We start from the raw sequence: 19,367 nt of genomic DNA on the forward strand, positions 1-19,367 counted from the left end.
TTGTGTTGTGTTTTAACAGGGACCCATGAAAAAGATAACTTTTCTCATTGGGTCTTCCCTGTGTAAATAAATAAAAGGAATATTGATTGCATTCCTCGTCTAATCAAAGCAATAGTGCAATTATACTTTCCAGCAAAGATGAGAGGGAGAAACATTTGGGAGTGTTATCCTCAAAAAGTTGAGGATAATGTTCAGATTCACTGCAGTACATGAGTAACTAGCATGATTAGCCAGCATCTGTATCATATGATCTCAATACAAAATGCATTTATAAAATTAGGAGTACAATTTGTGTAATTTATTCAGCTGGCTAAATTGTAAAACCTAATTCTTGACAAACTCTCAGCTCCAGCTCCCCCTCAGTCACTCTCTGCTGGCCTTTTGCACATCCACGTTCAAACACAACACAAAGGCCCCTGTGTAATGTTTGGTTCATGTTTAAATATGGATGAATGTCAAATCTATTACAGTGCATTTTCCATCTTTCATAAGGCTGTCGGAACGAATATTCAAAGAGTACACGTTTAGGGATTATGTACACACTGCAACAATCGCTCTTGTGTTTAAAGACGTCACGGCGATCCAAGGTGGGGGCATGTGGCGTAACTTGTGCTCTCAGTGATATGTGCCCACGACGAGTTACTACTGCAGCAGGCTCTGTGAAGAAAATACACAAACTCATGAATCAGGTAAAAGAATAATAATATAATAATAATACTCAGTTGAAGTACAAAATAGTGGCCCAAGAGAGAGAGAAACAAGAAAATATATGGAAAACCGCTCTACTATGAAACCACTCAAGACGTGACATTATTTATCATTTTAAGTTAATATAATTGGAAAGGCATAACATTGATTAATGCACAAAATCCTGTATTTTTAAAGGACACATAAAAATAAGAAACCCTAAATAATAATATCTGAGTGAGAAGTGTAAGAAACACAGATATTCATATAATTTATCATATATGAATCTAAACTATGAGACGTTTTACAGTAACCTGATGAAAGTCATAAATACCTTACTTTTTCCCTTTCTGGCCTTTCGGACATTCAGAAATATAACATTAGGTGGAGTAAAGCTGCTGTTGAGAGATATTGACAGAAAGACCAAGCAATTATTCTGAAGAGCCCTGAGCCAAAAATCACAAAACTATATTTAGGAACTTCAAATCAAATAAAGTCTAAACAAAATCCCAATCAATATTTTGTGATTTAAAAAAAAAAAAGTTTTTGGGTTTATCTGACTGAAATGTTAGAGCTTTCCCTTTACGGAATACTTTGGAATTATCAGAGGTTATTGAGTGCAGTTACACAACCTCAACCACAACTTTGCTCACGTGACAATCTGAAACCTGGCCAAAACTCGTGAAAAATGCAAATCACCTATTCCCATTAGTACCAAAACCATTAAACAAACTCAGTCGCTCAATTAACTTCCAGTCAGACGGTAAATGGATCGCGGCCCTCTTCTTCCTCCTGACCACTCGTCACGTGAAGACGGAGTCACGGGGGCGGGCCCCGCGGCGTCACGTGTGGCCCCCTCGACCAATCAGAGCGCGTATGTGCAGCTACAAACATTGCGACGCAACAAAACGAACGTAAGGCCGACACGCATGCTCACGTTTTATGGCGGCTTTCCCACTTTTTGGATTACCCACCTGCTTTAAAACCTTCCTCGACGCGCGGGGGACTTTTCACTGGCTCGAGAAGGCGAGGTAACCCCTGACAACATTGGCCCCGACGCGCAGGAGGGAACGCGTTAGCTCCAACGGCTAACGAGAGCTAGCCGAGTTAGCTCCTGCCGCTAACATCACACTAGCCTCGGGTTTTGCACGCATCTGACCTCTACCACAACATTGGCGCGTCGGGACCTCTCCGAACCCGGGGTTGTTCGTCCCCGACACCGCCACGGGACTGTTTCTACCGGGTGGAACGTGGACGGTCGTTGAATATGCAACAAAATGAGCCAACGAGACACTTTGGTTCATCTGTTTGCAGGAGGGTGAGTAGATTTCGCCAGATGATGCTCCACAGCTAGCATTTTGCATTTGTCACTGTTATTTAACGAGCATTTTAAGGCGTTGCACGTGGATTTGTCGTGTTTTTGTTTATGCTGACCGCGTTTTAAATTCAGAATCGACTTTAAATATTGTGGTCGCTGGAGTTCATGATGCAAAAAAAAACGCGTTTTATATTGTAGTTTAGAGCTCTGCGAACATGACCTGAGATCGTACATAATTCTAGTGTTTGCATTTGATTCTTGTTTCGCAACGTTGCCTGGACACTGTGTGGGTTTGACATGTGCCCTCGAGCTAATTAAATATTTACAACATGAATATCAAACGTAATCGTCGCTAATTGTTATTGAAATCAATGCATTTCAAACACAAACTCTACAAAGTGGCGAACAGCAAAACCTTCTCAAACCTTCTTTCAAGCCAACTTTATCACACACTATCACACAACAGTGCAAGTCGATGTCAAAAGTGTAGTTATGACAGATCTGTGTATAAAAAAAATATTGTCTAACACTCAGCAGAGAGTGATGCAACTGTCAGACTGTTCTAAATCAGACTGGGACCAAAGTGCTTCAAACTTTTATACTCTTTCACATCGAGACCATAAAATAACACGACAATCGTAAAAACACTCTGATCAGGGCTGAAACTATTGCCAGAAATATTTTTTTTCACGGTTTATTCTGTCCGTACTGTATATATTTTATGTTCAAGTCTGTTTTTGCATTAGTTTATATTTCTTACTCTTATTATAATAAGTCAGTGTTTTTTGTTTAATTTTGCCCCAAACAAGTTCCTTGTGTGAATTTTCTTTGCTGACAGTAACATGCATACAAAATATGTTACTGTCATTGAATTTGGCGACTGTTCAATGACAGTAATTGTACTGGTGAACTGGTTTATACAGACTCTAAAACACGTGCTAAAAGACCTGTTATAACAAAGACTGCGTCACTAATACTCTAGTAGTCAAATGTACTTGCAAATACTTGTAAATGCATTTGACAAATTCTCATCAACATTACGTTTTATTTGTACATATTCTCCTTCAGTCACCACATTTCAACCTTTTATATTCAGTCAAAATCTCATGATACAGAGTCAACTATAGGAGCATAAAAAGTCGTTGGTTACCGGACTAATTCTGGCGTAATTATTGCTGTATATTTAATACATTTGCTGACCAAAACACACAGTTCAGAAGACAACACATGGTCGTCTCTGTGTACTACAGCAGTACTTTTCTATCTGAATGCTCTTTGTTACTGCATCCACCCACTTTCTGTTGCTATTTTTGTATCAGAATGTTGCTAAATAAACAGTGCGTCCGACTATTGCAGGCTCTGACCTCTAAATTGAGGGTTTGCCATAAGTCAGCTCGTTTGTTCATGTATTTACTCGGGCGATCCTTCAGGCGCCGCCGCAATCGATCATTACAATGTTTATTTCGCAGATGAACCAAAAAGCTGGCAGGACGGCGCTTGTTTTGGATTGAAAATGAACCAAAGCGGAGGTGATGGCCTCGCTCGGCGCTGCGCTCTGATCTGTTCAGACACGACCCAGATAAACTTGATGTTGAAGACGCTGCGTTTAGTTCGGGCTGACATTTACTCTTCAGAATGTTTATCCATATTTAATGCACAAATGTGACTTTACTGTAATCCGTATTATTTTAGTAGTTTGCATTTCAGTCTTCTCTTCACGTTAATGCTCCTGTTGTTTAAAATGTGCACTTTGAACTCGGGCTGGGAATCGCAGGGGCCTTCACAATTCGGTGCGATGCACGGCTCACCGTGCGACAATATCACTGTATTTTTTTATTTTTATGAACCTATTACATTTTAACAAAATGTTCTTTGTCAAACCTCGAACTGTAACACACCCATTTTAATCATCAAAACAGTCAAAATGTAACGTGTAGTAAATGTTAAATGTAGCAAAAAAATTCTAGCGCAGTCACAGAAAAATTCTGGAAATGATACCAAAAATGTCTCATGGCGATATATCGAAACAGCAGTCCACAATATCGATACTGCATCACCTAATTTAGTATCAGGATATATCGATATCTCGGCACAGCCAAACTTTGAACAGAATCCAACTGGTAAAAACATAGACAAACTGAGCCCTGTGTGCCAATAAAAATGACATTTTTATGTAAAGTTACAAAATCAAATCCCACCCTGATGCTCAGTGCAGATGTCTAATAAAAAGTATCTGGGAAAATCAAATGATCAAGAACACACTGTCAATATTGACATGTTTAATTATTGGCGATACGTTTTGAATTTGTGGTGATGAATCATAAAGGGCCTTATTAATGTCTCATTATATTATATTGCTATAAAATTGTTAGTAAGCCGTTACTATTCTGATCCAATGAATGATTATAATTAAATCTGTTAACCACGCCTATTATTACTCTAGTTTTAAAGCTTTTATTAACACACAAAAAATATTCAGTTTTTATTTACCGGATAAGATAAGATATTCCTTTATTGTCCCACATGGGGAAATTTCATTGGTGCAACGCAGGAAGATACAGAGGTAGATACAGAAGAACAGATCACTTATAGGAAGTCTGAAAAACATTTTCAGTAGAAGATCTCCTATAAACAAAAACTCCCATAGACAAAACCCAACAAGGGATGGAGGGGAAAAAATAAAGATAAAAATAAATAAATACATAAATACCATTGCATGTGATCACGACAGTAATTGCACAATTGTTTGTTATAAAGTCTGACAGCAGCAGGAAGGAAAGACCTACGAAACCTTTCCTTCACACAGCGAGGGTGAATCAGTCTCTCACTGAAGCTGCTCTCCAGAGCGGACAGAGTATACTTCCGCACTATAAGGCGCACTGTCAATGGATGCTCCATTTTCGATCATTTTTCCTATATAAGGGGCACCGGACTATAAGGCGCATTATGAAACAAAACGTGTAGCACACAAAGTTGCTTCGAGGTCAATAAGCACAAGCAGAATGAATCCATATAGAAGGAGCACTGGATTATAAGGCGTTGTTTTTTGAGAATATTAAAGGCTTATACGTGCGCCTTATAGTGCGAACAATGCGGTAAATACATTCTGATGTTATTTAGTTTAGTCTTTGTTTATTCTCCGTCAGTGAAAACCTCACGCTGACGACAAACCTGAAGCTTCTATAGAGGCTTCATTGAGGAAGGCGAAGCATTCCTGTCCTTGTTTTTCCCACAATGTGAAATGTGTCGTTTACGTTCCAGGGACCTGCAGAATTCCTTCAGCCGCTAATTTTCTCTACGTAAAACGGTAAATTCTTGGCGCGTCTCTGGGGCCCGGTTTCCATTTGTTGGATGTCGACAGCAGTCTATTGTTGAGTGTAGAATGGCATGAAAAAAATAAAATGAAAGGACTGCGTGGAATCCATTTGCAGACGCTATAAGTAAGGTTTTTATTGTCATCATGTTGTCAAATGTCCGTATTGAGTATTAACGCTGGGGTGTAAGAAAACTTGTGTCAGAATTGGGACAAAGATAGTATAAAAATAATATCTATCAGCAAACTGGCGAAAATGTTGAACTTTGACTCTTTTTGAATGCGTGTTCAGGGCAGGCCCAAGCATGTGATCTGTAAAATAGGTCAAAATATTATTCTGCAACAACTTCTTCCGTTCAATAATGTCAAATCTTACACTGGAAAACAAATTGTCAACTGATTTAGTTTCATGACTGGGACGCAGCAGGAATCACAGTCAAATGACAGTGTTTTTTAATGAAGAATCTTCTGTAATCGTCTGTAATTGTTCTCCCATCAGGATGTGGTCCAACGCCGCCTTCAGATTTAGTAAAAAACAAATATTCACTGACCTTTTGTGGTCCAAATGACGCTAAATGATAATAAAGGATTATCTTATCTTATCTTATTTGCAGCCTGACATTAAGCCCTTCATGGAATCGTCTGATCAACTGTTGGATCGACTGTGCACCATTTCCGGCTGTTCTGTCACTTGTTTTCGTAACTATGACGCCGCTGGGCATGTCACAAAATCACACACAGATCAGCCGTTCAAATATTTAGCTTTCCAAGTACCACCAGATCACTTTATAGATCACCTGGTTTATAAAGTGACCAGGACTAAATCGGGTCTGAAAAGGGTCTAGAGTAAGACCAACACAAGGTTGAAGGAACAGCCCAAAGTAGACATAAATGTGCATAAAATTGACTCAAATTCCAGCAAAGGCTATAATTTGAGATATTGCGTTGACTTGGTGCTGTTTGGTTGTTGTTATACTGTACAAGGCATAATGAGACCACATGGCGTTACGAGCGTAAACGCAGAGCAGCGATGGTAACACGAGGCATTTTCCCCACCAGCGCAAAATCTAAGTTAAATAAATAAACCATGCGAGATGAATATTAGTTCATAAATACTGCAGTGTCGTGCGGGTTCGCCCAGTCTCACTCCACAGTGTTGCAGTTTCCGTGGGTTTGGAGTTGGGAGTCGTTTTCACAGTTGCACGAGGGCGCGCGTGGGCACTCTCTGGTGGCACAATTGTGTATCGCAACATCAGAATCAGAATTCACAAATGTAGGAACTTGTCTTGGTGATTCGATGCAACACAAAACAATAAAACAATGAATAAGTCATACACAACATAAATACAAGTGTACACAATATACAGTTGCACAGAAAGTGAACGGAGAAAACAAGGGCAAGATGCATTCATATGGCTAACCCTGTAGTGACGTTTAATCGGATAACCATGGAAACCCCTTGTGATCGAGAACGTGGGTTAAAGATGGCAGTGTTTCTTCATCCTCGTGGTGGTGTTGTGTGGCAGATGTGGAGGCACGGTCGGGGCCATTTTGACGTGTCCCCTGGAGGTGGTGAAGACGCGGCTGCAGTCTTCCTCCGTCACACTCTACGTGTCTGAAGTGCAGCTCTCTACGGTCAATGGAGCCAGCGTGGCCCGAGTGTCGCCGCCCGGACCCCTGCACTGCCTCAAGTATGTGCTCACAGACGGGACACGCACACACTTTACAACCACACACAACAACAACAACCACACACAACAACAACAACAACAACAACAACGCCCTGGCTTTTACTGGTCGCTGGAGCAATATTACTATTAAAACTCTGTGGGTTTTACGGTTGTTGTTGAACTATAAATAAATAATAAACAGAAAACGTTTTTAGGTTTATAATTTTACTTCCTGTTTGTATTGAAGACATCAGACTAGGCAATTACCCTGCAAACACTGGGTAAACATTTTTATTAAGTTTTAAAGGGTCAAAAAAGTTGTTTCTCTGTGTAAATTCTGCATAAACTCGCTGAGTGTTCCTGGTGTGATGTCACGTCCTATCATTTTCTTCATATTTTTAACCGTTTTTTCCACAAATACCTGCTTGATTGGTGTAAAACTATAATTCATATGTACAACAGGTTAAACATACCAAATAAAGTAAAAAATGATATGCGCCGTAAGGATCATGTTGTTTACTATGTCAAAACATAAGTCCGTAAACCATCTCCAAATGGTTTGTGATAACTGCACGCTTGAACTGCATTATTAGCATTATTAGCATGTCGGGGGCAAGCTAGCTTTTCATCACCTCCGCATGACGCTGCACAATTCTTTCAGTAGATGGGTTGTTTAAAGGTCTGAAACAAGAGATGCCGAACTGAAGCTACTCTAGAGCGTGAGTAACAGTCAATAACGATACGAGTAATGTGTGTCTTAAAGTTAAAAATAAAACACAATCCTCCAGTGAAGTACCTCCATATTTTTAGAGGGTTTCTCTCAGTCCAGACTCCATCACATGATATTTTAATCTTATCTATTTTAGCACGACTGCAAAAATCAATCGCATCACTTCGGAATTAAGAAATGGCATCATTAAAACATTTAATCAATTTAACGGTTTTGTGCATCTTTAGCCTTTACTTTTTGAACAGTGTTGTAACTTAATATAATTTAAGATTGAAAAAAAAGCACGACTTCTTTTGTAATAGCAATATATCATCCAAATTGTGTGCAAACATGAGGGTAATAAAAGTAATAATCAAATTTGATAATATGAAAGGACAATAATAATGAATGATGTACAATTAAAGATGAATCATGCTTTTTATTAAATGTACAGCCCAATTTCCGAGGTCAAATTTGAACAGTGATCCTGTTGAACAAACCTATTTGCTAATTATAAAGTAGCAAATTAATAAAAAAAAAAATATTGATTAAGCCCCGATAAATGTGTGAAATGAAAGTCAATCTGCTCACCAAATTACATTCTCCACACCCGTTTTTGTGATGTTTCGGGTCAAATCCCTTCTCCAGACTGACTTTTGAAACAAACCACAGCAAATTAAAGTGGCAGTTTTCACTCCGAGTCACTGGTTCTAGAAATATGCTGTTGTGTCAATAACAACACAAAAAAACAATCTGATCATTGGCCAGTTTGAATTCTAAATCATGATTCAGTGCGATAACTTGCACAGTGTACTACAGTATTTGTTTAGTGAATATATTTGACTTTACACTTCAGACAACCTCTTCTCTGTGGTGTTTGTAAGCATTTCCACCACTTTCCATTGAATCTAACCACTGCACATCTTGATTCATTCAGAATATACTTTTTTTTTGTAGTACTTGAAATACGTTGGAAATCTGTTGGAAGAACATTGGAAATACATTGGAAATATATGGAAATGCGTAGAAAATACATTGACGTACATAAAATAAGCCCATTGTACAACTCACTTATTTTACTTATTCAGAGTATTTTTGGCTCCTGTTTTTTGAGTTTTGCTTGCATTATTTGCGGGCGACAGCGGCTCAGTGGTTAGAGCACCAACACATCTACGTATTTCCCTCGTGGATCAACATTTTGTCGAAAGTTGAAGTCGTGGTAGAAATAACTTATTTTTTTCTCTTATGAGCTGCAATTCTAGAGGATTTCTTTAAAAACACATTTACATTAGTCTTATTCCAATGTACAGAAATCCATGGCACATTTCCCAAAGCATTATCTCTGTGTCCCAGGCTGATTCTGGAGAAAGAAGGTCCGCGCTCTTTATTCCGAGGCTTGGGACCAAACTTGGTGGGCGTGGCTCCTTCAAGGTAAGACTTTTCACGACTCAATCCCCCTGTTACGTTCCACAAACCTATTTTTATTCAGTTTGGCAATGGAGAGGTCTTTGCTTTGCCCGGAATGTCCCACAATACTGCATTAAATTCATCCATTTCCACTGAGGCAAAGTTGAGCAGGAAGTATGCAAGATTTTTAGGTATATTTAAAGTATTTGATCACCTGAAATTGAATACATGCAATGCTTTAATGACATTCTAAGCAAAGTCACGATATAAAATGTTTGTGTTATTATTATTGTGACCAAACGGTGAAATCTTTTATCTTCTTTTATTCCTGTGGGCAGACCTGTCACTGTTCTTCAAGTTTGAGACTAAATTTGATGTTCTGAAAGACAGAATAAAGTTAAATTTGACAAAATCAGCCAGATAAAAAAGGCCTTTACATTTGGATCTAATTTTGGGCTATAAACTGAACTAAAAAGACTTAATTTCGCTTCTAAAATACAACTTACGACTATATTGTGACTTGAATAATCACGATTATCGATTGAACTTATAATCTTGACATCTCTAAAGCAAAGCAATAATATAATAATAATGGAGTGCACTTTTAACCAACAATTACATTTGATCTTTCCTCATATTTAGCTGATTTTTTTTTGTTTTTTTCAGTAAAACATCGATTAAGACATCGATTTAAAAAAATATATATATATTATTTTGTGGCCTCATCTAAGTCCGCAGTACAGTGTAACGGCGTGTCCTCTCCATTAATCGCACTATACGGAGCGCTGAATACTAATGGCCGAAAGCACAGACCGATGCAGGTGCTAGCAGCTGTTAGCAACTAGGCAGACGTCGAGTGTTTTGCTAGCGCGTTAGCATAAATGAACACAACATGGCGTCAGGCGGTTGCGTAAAAGTCCCCGTCCAGATGCGAGCAAAGCGCTTTCAGCATCATTACAGCTCGGCCGAGACGTGGCAACTATGTTTATGTTCAATGCATACAATTTAAAAGTTAACGCTTGCGCTGTAACGATGAGTACGGTGTAGACTTATGGTAGAACAATGTTTTTAGGCGGTCTATATTTATCGTGTAGCTTTATTTATTTTTAGTTAATCCACTAAAAGTTCAGCTGTAGAAGATGAATAATTACTAATGTATTGAACTCGTAAATGAACTCAAGTGTTTAATTCTGCTCCTGTTTATTACAATGTGGTTTACGGGGACTTTTCCTGCCTAGTGTTTTTTGTAGTTTTATAGAGTTGTCATGATGCTAAAACTCTTTCGAAATAAAGGGTTATACTTCGATATCTTACCATGGTGATTGTTTTATAAAGTAGTCAAGGATTTGGACACTTAATATTTTCCTTTTTTCATTCGAATGATTTCATTTTTTAAATTTAAGAACATATAAAGAAGGGAGAAAGGGAAACAAGACCAGAGAGGGATCAGGAATAAAAAAAGTAAACATCCAACAAATCATAAAAAAGAAAAGAGAGAGAATTATGGCATAGGAAACTCAAAGAAAAAGTCCCATTTGTCCAAAGTCTGTCAAATTGATCAATTTTCAGGTTATGGTCGAAATTATTTTTTTCCCATATTGACAATGTCCATTATGTAAGACCAGTTGGACACTAAACATTTTCAATACAAAATAACAATGTTGTCAAAAATAAAATAAAATACTAACAATTCATGCTTGTTTCCAATACTTGACAAAAGACTCGATACTTCACAGTTTTTAATGCCACAATGTTCATTTTAGACATGTTTGTTTGTTCTTTTAGTAAAATTACAAACCATTCAGGAAACCTGAAATGTTAATGTTTGTTTTTTTTCCCCTGTGCTTCACTCAATACTTGATTCTGATTCCGTTGTGCTTCTAAAAAGACGTATTCTCTTCCAGAGCGATCTACTTTGCTGCTTACTCCACGGCCAAAGAGAAACTGAACGGCGTGTTCGAGCCCGACTCCACACAGGTCCACATGGTCTCGGCCGGACTCGCAGGTCAGTCGCTCTTGTGGTCAGAGCTGCATTTAGTCAGACCTCTCTGGACTTTAATGCAAACCTGTAAGAAAAAGACTGTCGCTTTGTGGCGAGCGCTGACCCCTCATTTGCTTTTTCATCCGCAAAGGTTGATCTAAGAATAAAAAGGGTTTGTGACTACTACTTCCTTAATATATTCTACAGTTAATACATTTCACAAGAAAAAACTAAAATGTTATATATATATATATATATCAATTTTTAAAAACCGTAATAAGTTTATATAGAATGTGATTGTAAAATTGCAGTCTTAGTTGTGGCTGTTTAATTATTATTCCAGTGGCTAACGAACCCTAAACAAGAAGCCTTTTTTAAAAGTTTTTCCTGCTCCAAACATTGGTGAAACTCTTGACCTTCAACTTGTGTAATTATTGAGAGCAGGAAAAGCAATAAATTAAAAGATCTTCTGTGAAAATCTTCAACTGGGCCACTCAAGTCAACCCAGGTTTTGAGTTCAAATGTCATAAACTCGACCAGCCTGTGTCAGATGCAAGTTAAACTGTTTCAAATCAAATATCGCTCTTGCTGTTAACGCTTGTAATGCAGATTCATTCTTGATTACATAATGGTGTCCACATTGTTGTTTATGTTTGGTGTTTTAGTTCAAGACAGTTCTCCAGTCAGAAAGCAGAATGAGCCTCACTTGGTCTCATTTGGGTTGCCAGACACGCCTTTAAATCAAACCTGGAGCCCATCACGACTCTGTGCAGCCGCTGAAACGCTCTCTACGTCCCCGCTGCAGGCTCAGTTGTGATTCTAGTTCTTTTTCTGCACCAGTAAGAGCTCGGATCAATCGGCCAAACATCGATGTAATCCATACTTCACTTTCATTCACGCCGTCTCGTACGTTACCATGACAACGCCGCCGCCGCACGTGTAGCGTTGCAAAATCAAACCTTTGGAATCATCGATGTAAACGGTCAAATAAACTTGCACTTCACACTGGTGTTAACATATCGTTATAGAATATATTGACTTGAAATGACTTATCTTTGCTTCTCAATGTCTCAGAATGTAAATCATGTTTTAAGAGATTTTAAACACGTTATAATTGTTTTCCCTTCTCATTCACGCGCTCAAAGTTGTATTTAGAATGATTCTTGCATGTTGGTGAAGTCAAGTAAAGAACGGTGTCTATTGAGGAGTGACGACGTCGTGTATGGAGGAGAATAAATGCATGAATCACTCAAAAAAACGATGTAAAAGTCAATTATGCTTTTGTCTCTAAGCGACACTGGCTGTCAGTTAAAATAATATGACTCAAGCTTAAGTACACGCTGTAGATCATTCAACACTGCGGCTCATGAGCGTTCTCCTGACCCTTTACCCGTCTCTGCCTGCTGTGGATTGTTGCCGATCCAATTTTAGCTCCACTGTCACTGGGACCTTTTGAAACTGGGTCAAGGTTGGACCCGTTGAGCGTTCCCGGTCCACGTCTGTCCTGGGGCAGATTAGAAGGTGTTCACATTCAAGACACATGACACTAGTGAGAGTAGAGGTAACAGGGAATGAATATTGTGGAAATAATACGCGGCTTTTTGGACATGTGGTACAACGACAATATTTAGTTGTGGTTCTTGAATATGTCACGAGCGTCTTGTTTGTCTTTGTGCAGGTTTCACAGCCATCACGGCCACAAACCCCATCTGGCTCATAAAGACTCGACTGCAGCTCGATGCCAGGTCAGGAACTCTACTCTCCTGATGCTTTTGTTGTAGAAGGACCTAAAGGCAGGAGAATCAATATTTCATCCTTAGTCTGAATGAATAATACATATTTATACAGTCCTACAAGATATCAGATCTCCTTTAGACTTGTGGACCAAAACCTGCCAAACCTCTCGTTCAAATTGAAAACTGATGATTTGATTTCCCGTATTCTCTGGACTCAGAAATCGCTCCAGCAAAATAGATAATAGATAATAAAATAATAATAGAGAAGAAAAAACATATATAAGTCGCACTGGAGTATGATTCTCATTTTTTGGGGACATTTATGTGATAAAATCCAAGACCAGGAACAGACATTTAAACTTGAAATGCAATTTAAAATAATAACAGATTATAGAACGTGGTGAATAGGTGTACGTATGCTAACGTAACACCTTCAGCTACATGACGCACAGACAGAACTGTGGTAAGTGTTTGGTATGTTAACGTAACATATTAAGTTAAGATAACTAAAGCATAAAGAACATGCTAACAAGTTTACCAAAGCATCAGTTTTACCCCAAAATCACTAAATCCATTGAATTCTTCTTCCTCTGTGTCACTTCTAAACAACTCCACAAACTCCGGAGGTAGAGGAAGTGCAGATTCTTCTTCTGCGTCGCTTAGAGCCTAGAGCGCCCTCTTGTGAAATGTGGTTGCCAATGTGAAAATAACTAATAATATCACACACATAATCCGGAAAAAACAAAACAAATCTTTTTTCCTCTTAACTTTGCTCTACGATATTCAGACGATATTTCTTTTTACAAAGCATCAAAAATGAACCTGGACCTGGAAGACATTTACAGGCACATCTAGGCACAAGTGTTGAATGGACCATTAAAATTAACCACAAAAAGCCAGAAATATCCCTTTTTCACTCTAGTTTGTAAAATGACATTATTTGTCTCTTTTTATTAGTTTTTATTATAAACTAACTGCTCAATATTAACATCTTGCATATCTCCAAAGTGACAATTTCATCATTTTTCAAATAGATCTCCAATCTCCATAGCCTTCTCGATTAAAACCCCAAGCTCCTGCGTCCTAAAACGCCGTCTCTCTGCAGGAACCGCGGCGAGCGTCGGATGAATGCGTTCGAGTGCTTTCGTCGCGTGTACCGGGCGGACGGCCTCAGAGGGTTTTACCGCGGCATGTCGGCCTCGTATGCCGGCATTTCAGAGACTGTGATCCACTTTGTGATCTACGAGAGCATCAAGAGGCGGCTGCTCGAGGCCAAAGCTCCGCCCATGGACGAGGACGAGGAGGCCTCCAAAGATGCCTCCGACTTTGTGGGGATGATGCTCGCCGCCGCCACCTCCAAAACATGTGCCACCACCATAGCTTACCCTCATGGTATATCCTAGTTTCTGCTTTGTATCTGTTTTTAACTTTGCTTCAGTCAACGGTTAATCAGAACTATCTACTTTAAAATAATGGTTTTATTTTATTTTGCTTTTATTTATTTTATTTTGCTTTTATTTTGCTTTTATTTATTTTACATAAAGTCACACAAAAGCTTAATATCATATGTCCTCCTAAGACCGGTTAAAAAACCCACAAAACATTCAGTTAGACAAGTTTTAACGAAGCCCTGACCCGGGCCGAGTCGGTGCAAATAACCCTCTGTTCTTCCCCTCCGCAGAAGTGATCCGGACGCGGCTACGCGAGGAGGGCACCAAGTATCGCTCCTTCTTCCAGACTCTAACCACAGTCCCCAAAGAGGAGGGCTACCGGGCACTTTACCGGGGCCTCACCACGCACCTGGTCCGGCAGATCCCCAACACCGCCATCATGATGTGCACCTACGAGTTCGTGGTCTACCTCCTCAACGGATAAAAACAAAAAACAAAAACGTCTTCCCTTTTTTTTAGACTGCGCGCTCGTGTTTCCTCGACCCCGTCCGACGTGGAACAGACCGAGCCGCCGCACCCGGTTCTGAGACTGACCGCCATTTCGTGACGACCGTGGCTGAACGGTCGGGGAAAGCGATGCGTTTTTAGAGGGTTATTTGTCGTGGGTCGACGCCAAAACGGGCAGCCTGCCGCGTCTATCTCTTCCTCTTCTGTTGGTTCGAAACGCGAGGCCAAGTGTAGCTAGCTAGACTTTTTGTTTTTGTCCCCGTTCTCAGCATTTGACCATCGCCCAAAGCCGCAGCGCCGAGACCGTTTCCAGATCTTTGGCGAGGATCTCTGTCGGTCTGGAGAACCTAATGCGGAGGATTTGGCCCGACTGCGCATAGTTTAACTCGCGTTCAAGTTGACGTTACGATACAGTGTGCGTTTTCCCAGCAAAACTAAAAGGCGATTAATCCTGGCCTCAACGGAGCGGCGTGTCACTTTTCTGGCGGAGGGTGAAATGGGAATATTGCACATTATGGCGTTCTCCGTGGAGCAGGCCGCTGTTTTCAACTGAATAAAACGGCGGCCGATATGTCGTTTGGGCGGATCAAATGTCTAAAGAACACACGTAAAGCTTTATTTTAACACTTGAGAGCGAAAAGAAACGCTGCACAAAATGGGATCGCATTGCTCTAGGGCTGCAATCGCACCAAAGAAATGAATAGTCTGCTAAAAGGGAGCGAGGCTGAACACAGTTATGAATTTTCCACAATTTGACCAGATATCTGCCCCGAAATGCACAGAAAATAACATTAAAATTGTGTAAATTCGCTCTGAAATGACTTGACGCACAGAAAAGTACAAAGAAACTTTTTTCTTTTTAAAACTGCAAAAAATGGATCAGTCACTCTCAATATCTCAATAAAATAATAAATTGACTAATAATCAAACTAATTAACCGATTAATCGACTTAACGGCCCTGCACGTCTCTAATCCAGTTTGTAGTAAAACAGGTTCGTGGATGAGTTTGTAGTCTTATTTATTTGGGGGAAATGATTAAAGTCTTAGAGTTTAACGGCCGTTTGTCCTGGAAAAAAATAAAAAAAACGTGCCAAAGCATTAACATCTCCATGGAGACGAGACGATGCCAAACTCCACACCAGAAACGTTCACAAACCTTTTTTTAAAATTGCAAAATGTTAGAGAGTTCAAATTGTTGGCAGTGCGTTGTTTTCGCCGCCTGCTCGTTCCAAGTATAGCCACCGTTTTGCCTTGAATGTTCCACACTGCGGCATTAAACTTAGTTGCATGTGTTTTTATTGCAAAAAAAATCAAGAAAGCTGAAAAAATAAAACGCGCTTTCTTACTGTGAATTGGCGGGAGCTGCGCAGAGCCGACCTGTAACTCGGCCTCTAGCTCGTCACCGCGGAGGTAAAGCTCCAATGCCACACTGCAGAACATTCCACGCAGGCGGACGGACGGACGCCCCACCAGAAAAGTTGCACGCTTTTAAATATTTTTTTACCGGTTTTCTTTTGGTTCTGTTCTGCTGAAGCTCCGCCCCCGCTGAAGCTCCGCCTCCTGCAGCGACCGTGAGGATAAAGCTCGAAAGACGTGCCTTGAGTTAAAACGACAGGAACATGAAGCGGGACGTGTTTGTGCGACGCGGCCGGGTGCGCACAGTGCGTCGTGTTTGTTAGATCATCATCATTTTCATTTTGCTATTGTTGTACACTGGTGTAATGGTGCTGGAGCTTTTATAAAATGCGCAAAAATGAAGGTAAAATGACTCTAATTCATGATGTTGGTGTTGATTGAGTTTGGCAACACTTTATAACAACTCAACTTTTAATAAAACGTGCAACAAACAACAAAAATAACAGAATGAACATATGGTTTGATTGAGAATGATTCTGGCTTAGTAACTACTTAATACCTTCAACCGCTTTAATTAAGTAGTTGCTAAGCTGGAATCATTCTTCATTAACAATTCATTAATTTGTGAATTAAGTCGTTTTTGTTCATGTTTTATGAAGACTAATTAAGATGTGGATATTATAAAGTGTTCCCAATTGTTTTTACTTATTTGACTTGAATATTCGACTTGTTTTAACATGTTTTTTTCCAGGTTTGAATACACTTTTCTTGCGTCACAACATATTCAGTTTTAGTTTTTCTTTTTTTTTTACTTTCCGTCTGATTTTGCGTGTGTATTTAAAGTGACGTATGACAGGTTTTTACCATTTTTCTCATTTTGGCTTTATTTGGTTTATTTATACCTATTGTTGTACATATAAATTATAGTTTTACACCAATCAAGCAGGTATTTGTGGAGAAAAGTAAAAAAATCTGTAGAAAATGACAGGAAGTGACATCACACCAGGGACACTCATTCCAGTCAAAGTTTAAGCAGAATTTACACAAAGAATCAACTTTTTTTTAACATTCTAAACATTAATGCAACAAAATAAAGGTGCTTTCATATTTGTATTTGTCAAATAACAGAAATGGTGACATTATGAGTTTTTGTGTTTGCTGGGTAATTTCCTAGTGTGATATCAATTACAAAACGGGAAGTGAAATTATAAACTTAAAATGTGCTATTCTGAGATACAATTTTTTATCTTTTTTTTTTTTTTGCAAAATTCAAAATGTATAAATCTTAACTGCATTTTAGTCGTCCGACCTGTCATTGGCACTTTAACGTGAAAATATAACTGAACCATCTCAAACGCTTTAAAACGAGCCAAATAACGAATGCTTTAAAGTAAAAACAGCTCAGATCAATTGAAACGTTTTGCTCGAGTCTTTTCAGCCGACGTAGATGTCATTTTTAAAGTTTCATTTTACAGTCTAGAAATTGTCGTAGCCTGTTGTAAACGTTCATTCCTCGCCGTCTTTCCGCAGACGTGTTGCGTAAACAGACATTCGGTAAATGCATAGATTTTTTTTTTTTTTATTCAAACCTCGTTAAATGAGCAATAAAACAGGATTTAACAGAACGGAACACTGACACAGACAAAAATCAGAGCCAGTTTTAACCCCGATGTGAATTTGATTTGGTCCCGTTGTAATCCTCGTTTAGTCCTGGTCTAGAACAGATTTTGTCCTGAATGTACTTGAAAACCTAACGGCAAATGCAAGGCTAGAGCGTAAAAACTAGCCTTAACCAGGACTCGACCGATCTGACGGGTCTAAATGAGGAATAAACCGAGGCCCAGAACCCTCAACTGACCCGGGAATAAACCGAGGCCCAGAACCCTCAACTGACCCGGGAATAAACCGAGGCCCAGAACCCTCAACTGACCCGGGAATAAACCGAGGCCCAGAACCCTCAACTGACCCGGGAATAAACCGAGGCCCAGAACCCTCAACTGACCCGGGACTAAACCGAAGTCCAGGTCTACAAAAAGCACCATCACAAAGTGGAACCAAAACGGGAATAAAACTGCCTCTCTTTAATAAACTGGTTTGGTTCTGGCTGCGTTTGTTTTTTTTCAACGTTCAGGATTCATGTTTAGCACTTTTTCTTTGTTTTTCCTCCTCATTCCGGGACGTTTAGCGGTGACTTGAGGACTATCTTTTTTCCTTTTTTTGTTTTGTTTACTGGGGACTTTTGAGTAAAGTGAAAGTGGAAGAAACATGCTGTTCATTTACGCACACTTAAATTAAAAGTGATCATTTCCTGTTCCTTCCTGCAGTTGAGCATAAATGGCATTTCCGCTTAGAATGTTTTAAAAAAAAAAATAATTTGTCATGATTTTTACCTTGAAAACTTCCTAATTTTAGCTTGAAAATTGCGCTTTATTGCTCTTTTTAGGACAAAATCAATAACTTTACTGATCTTTTTTAACTGGTTCTTTCTCCATTTACGCAATTAGTTTATATGATCTTTTCTTTTTAACTTTTGGGTTTTTTCACCCGTGTGAAATCGGCCTTTTGAAAACCAAACCGTAGCTGTGTCGTTTCTTGCGTCGTTAGATTGAGTTGCCCCGGTAACGCTCTCGAGGGGCGGTTCCTGTAGTATCATCGATGCACTTATTCATGTTTTTTCATGGTTCCAACGGGATTTCGTTCAACCAGATGCAAGTGATTGAAAGTGAGTCAAAGAAAAACACCATGACCACGTTAAAAAAAAAAAAATTGTATCGAAGTATTTTAATGCAGTAACTAATTAAATTTAAAATGAGACCCTCGACCAAAAATAAATGTAATCGTGGGGATCAACGCGGAGATGAACGTTTCCCCAATAACTACGCAACAAACAAATATATAATTGTACTAAACTCAATTATTTATAGACATTGTGTAAACTTGTCCGTGTCGAATTTGGGGGGGAAAGCAACAATTTTCTTCCGTGTTTGTTTCTGTTTTTGAATAAGTGACGGCTTTTCCGTGATCGTTTCTCCTTCATGTCGTTACAAAGCCACATTGTCCCGTCTATGCATCGTCCGATTCTTGTTTTGTCAATTCAATAAAGTATTTAAACTGGAAACGTTTTCCAGAGTATGTGTGTCTATTTCTTTTGTTTTTACTCCTTTCGTACAGCTTGCCCAAAGTCACAATAATCACAATATTTCCAAAGTTGTTGATTGAGAAGTGGATTTACCAGCGTTCTCAGGGATAAAGCAAATGGATAACTGCTCTAGAGCGCCCCCTGTCTTTAAA

General features: G+C 39.2%; 1 protein-coding gene across 1 annotated transcript; it reads left to right on the plus strand.

Moving 5' to 3' along the window:
* Positions 1-1,581: 1,581 nt before the first annotated feature.
* On the plus strand, positions 1,582-14,731 carry LOC140376030 (solute carrier family 25 member 36-A). The gene is made up of 7 exons (XM_072461965.1): positions 1,582-2,005; positions 6,845-7,009; positions 9,051-9,128; positions 11,009-11,109; positions 12,764-12,830; positions 13,927-14,213; positions 14,503-14,731. The coding sequence occupies exons 1-7, from the start codon at positions 1,965-1,967 to the stop codon at positions 14,694-14,696; spliced, it is 933 nt and encodes a 310-aa protein (XP_072318066.1). The 5' UTR covers positions 1,582-1,964; the 3' UTR covers positions 14,697-14,731.
* Positions 14,732-19,367: the final 4,636 nt, after the last annotated feature.

Source organism: Eucyclogobius newberryi, unplaced genomic scaffold (assembly GCF_026437365.1).
Source record: "Eucyclogobius newberryi isolate DKJ021-1_F unplaced genomic scaffold, fEucNew1.0.hap1 SCAF_10, whole genome shotgun sequence".
In the NCBI taxonomy this organism is placed as follows: domain Eukaryota; kingdom Metazoa; phylum Chordata; class Actinopteri; order Gobiiformes; family Gobiidae; genus Eucyclogobius; species Eucyclogobius newberryi.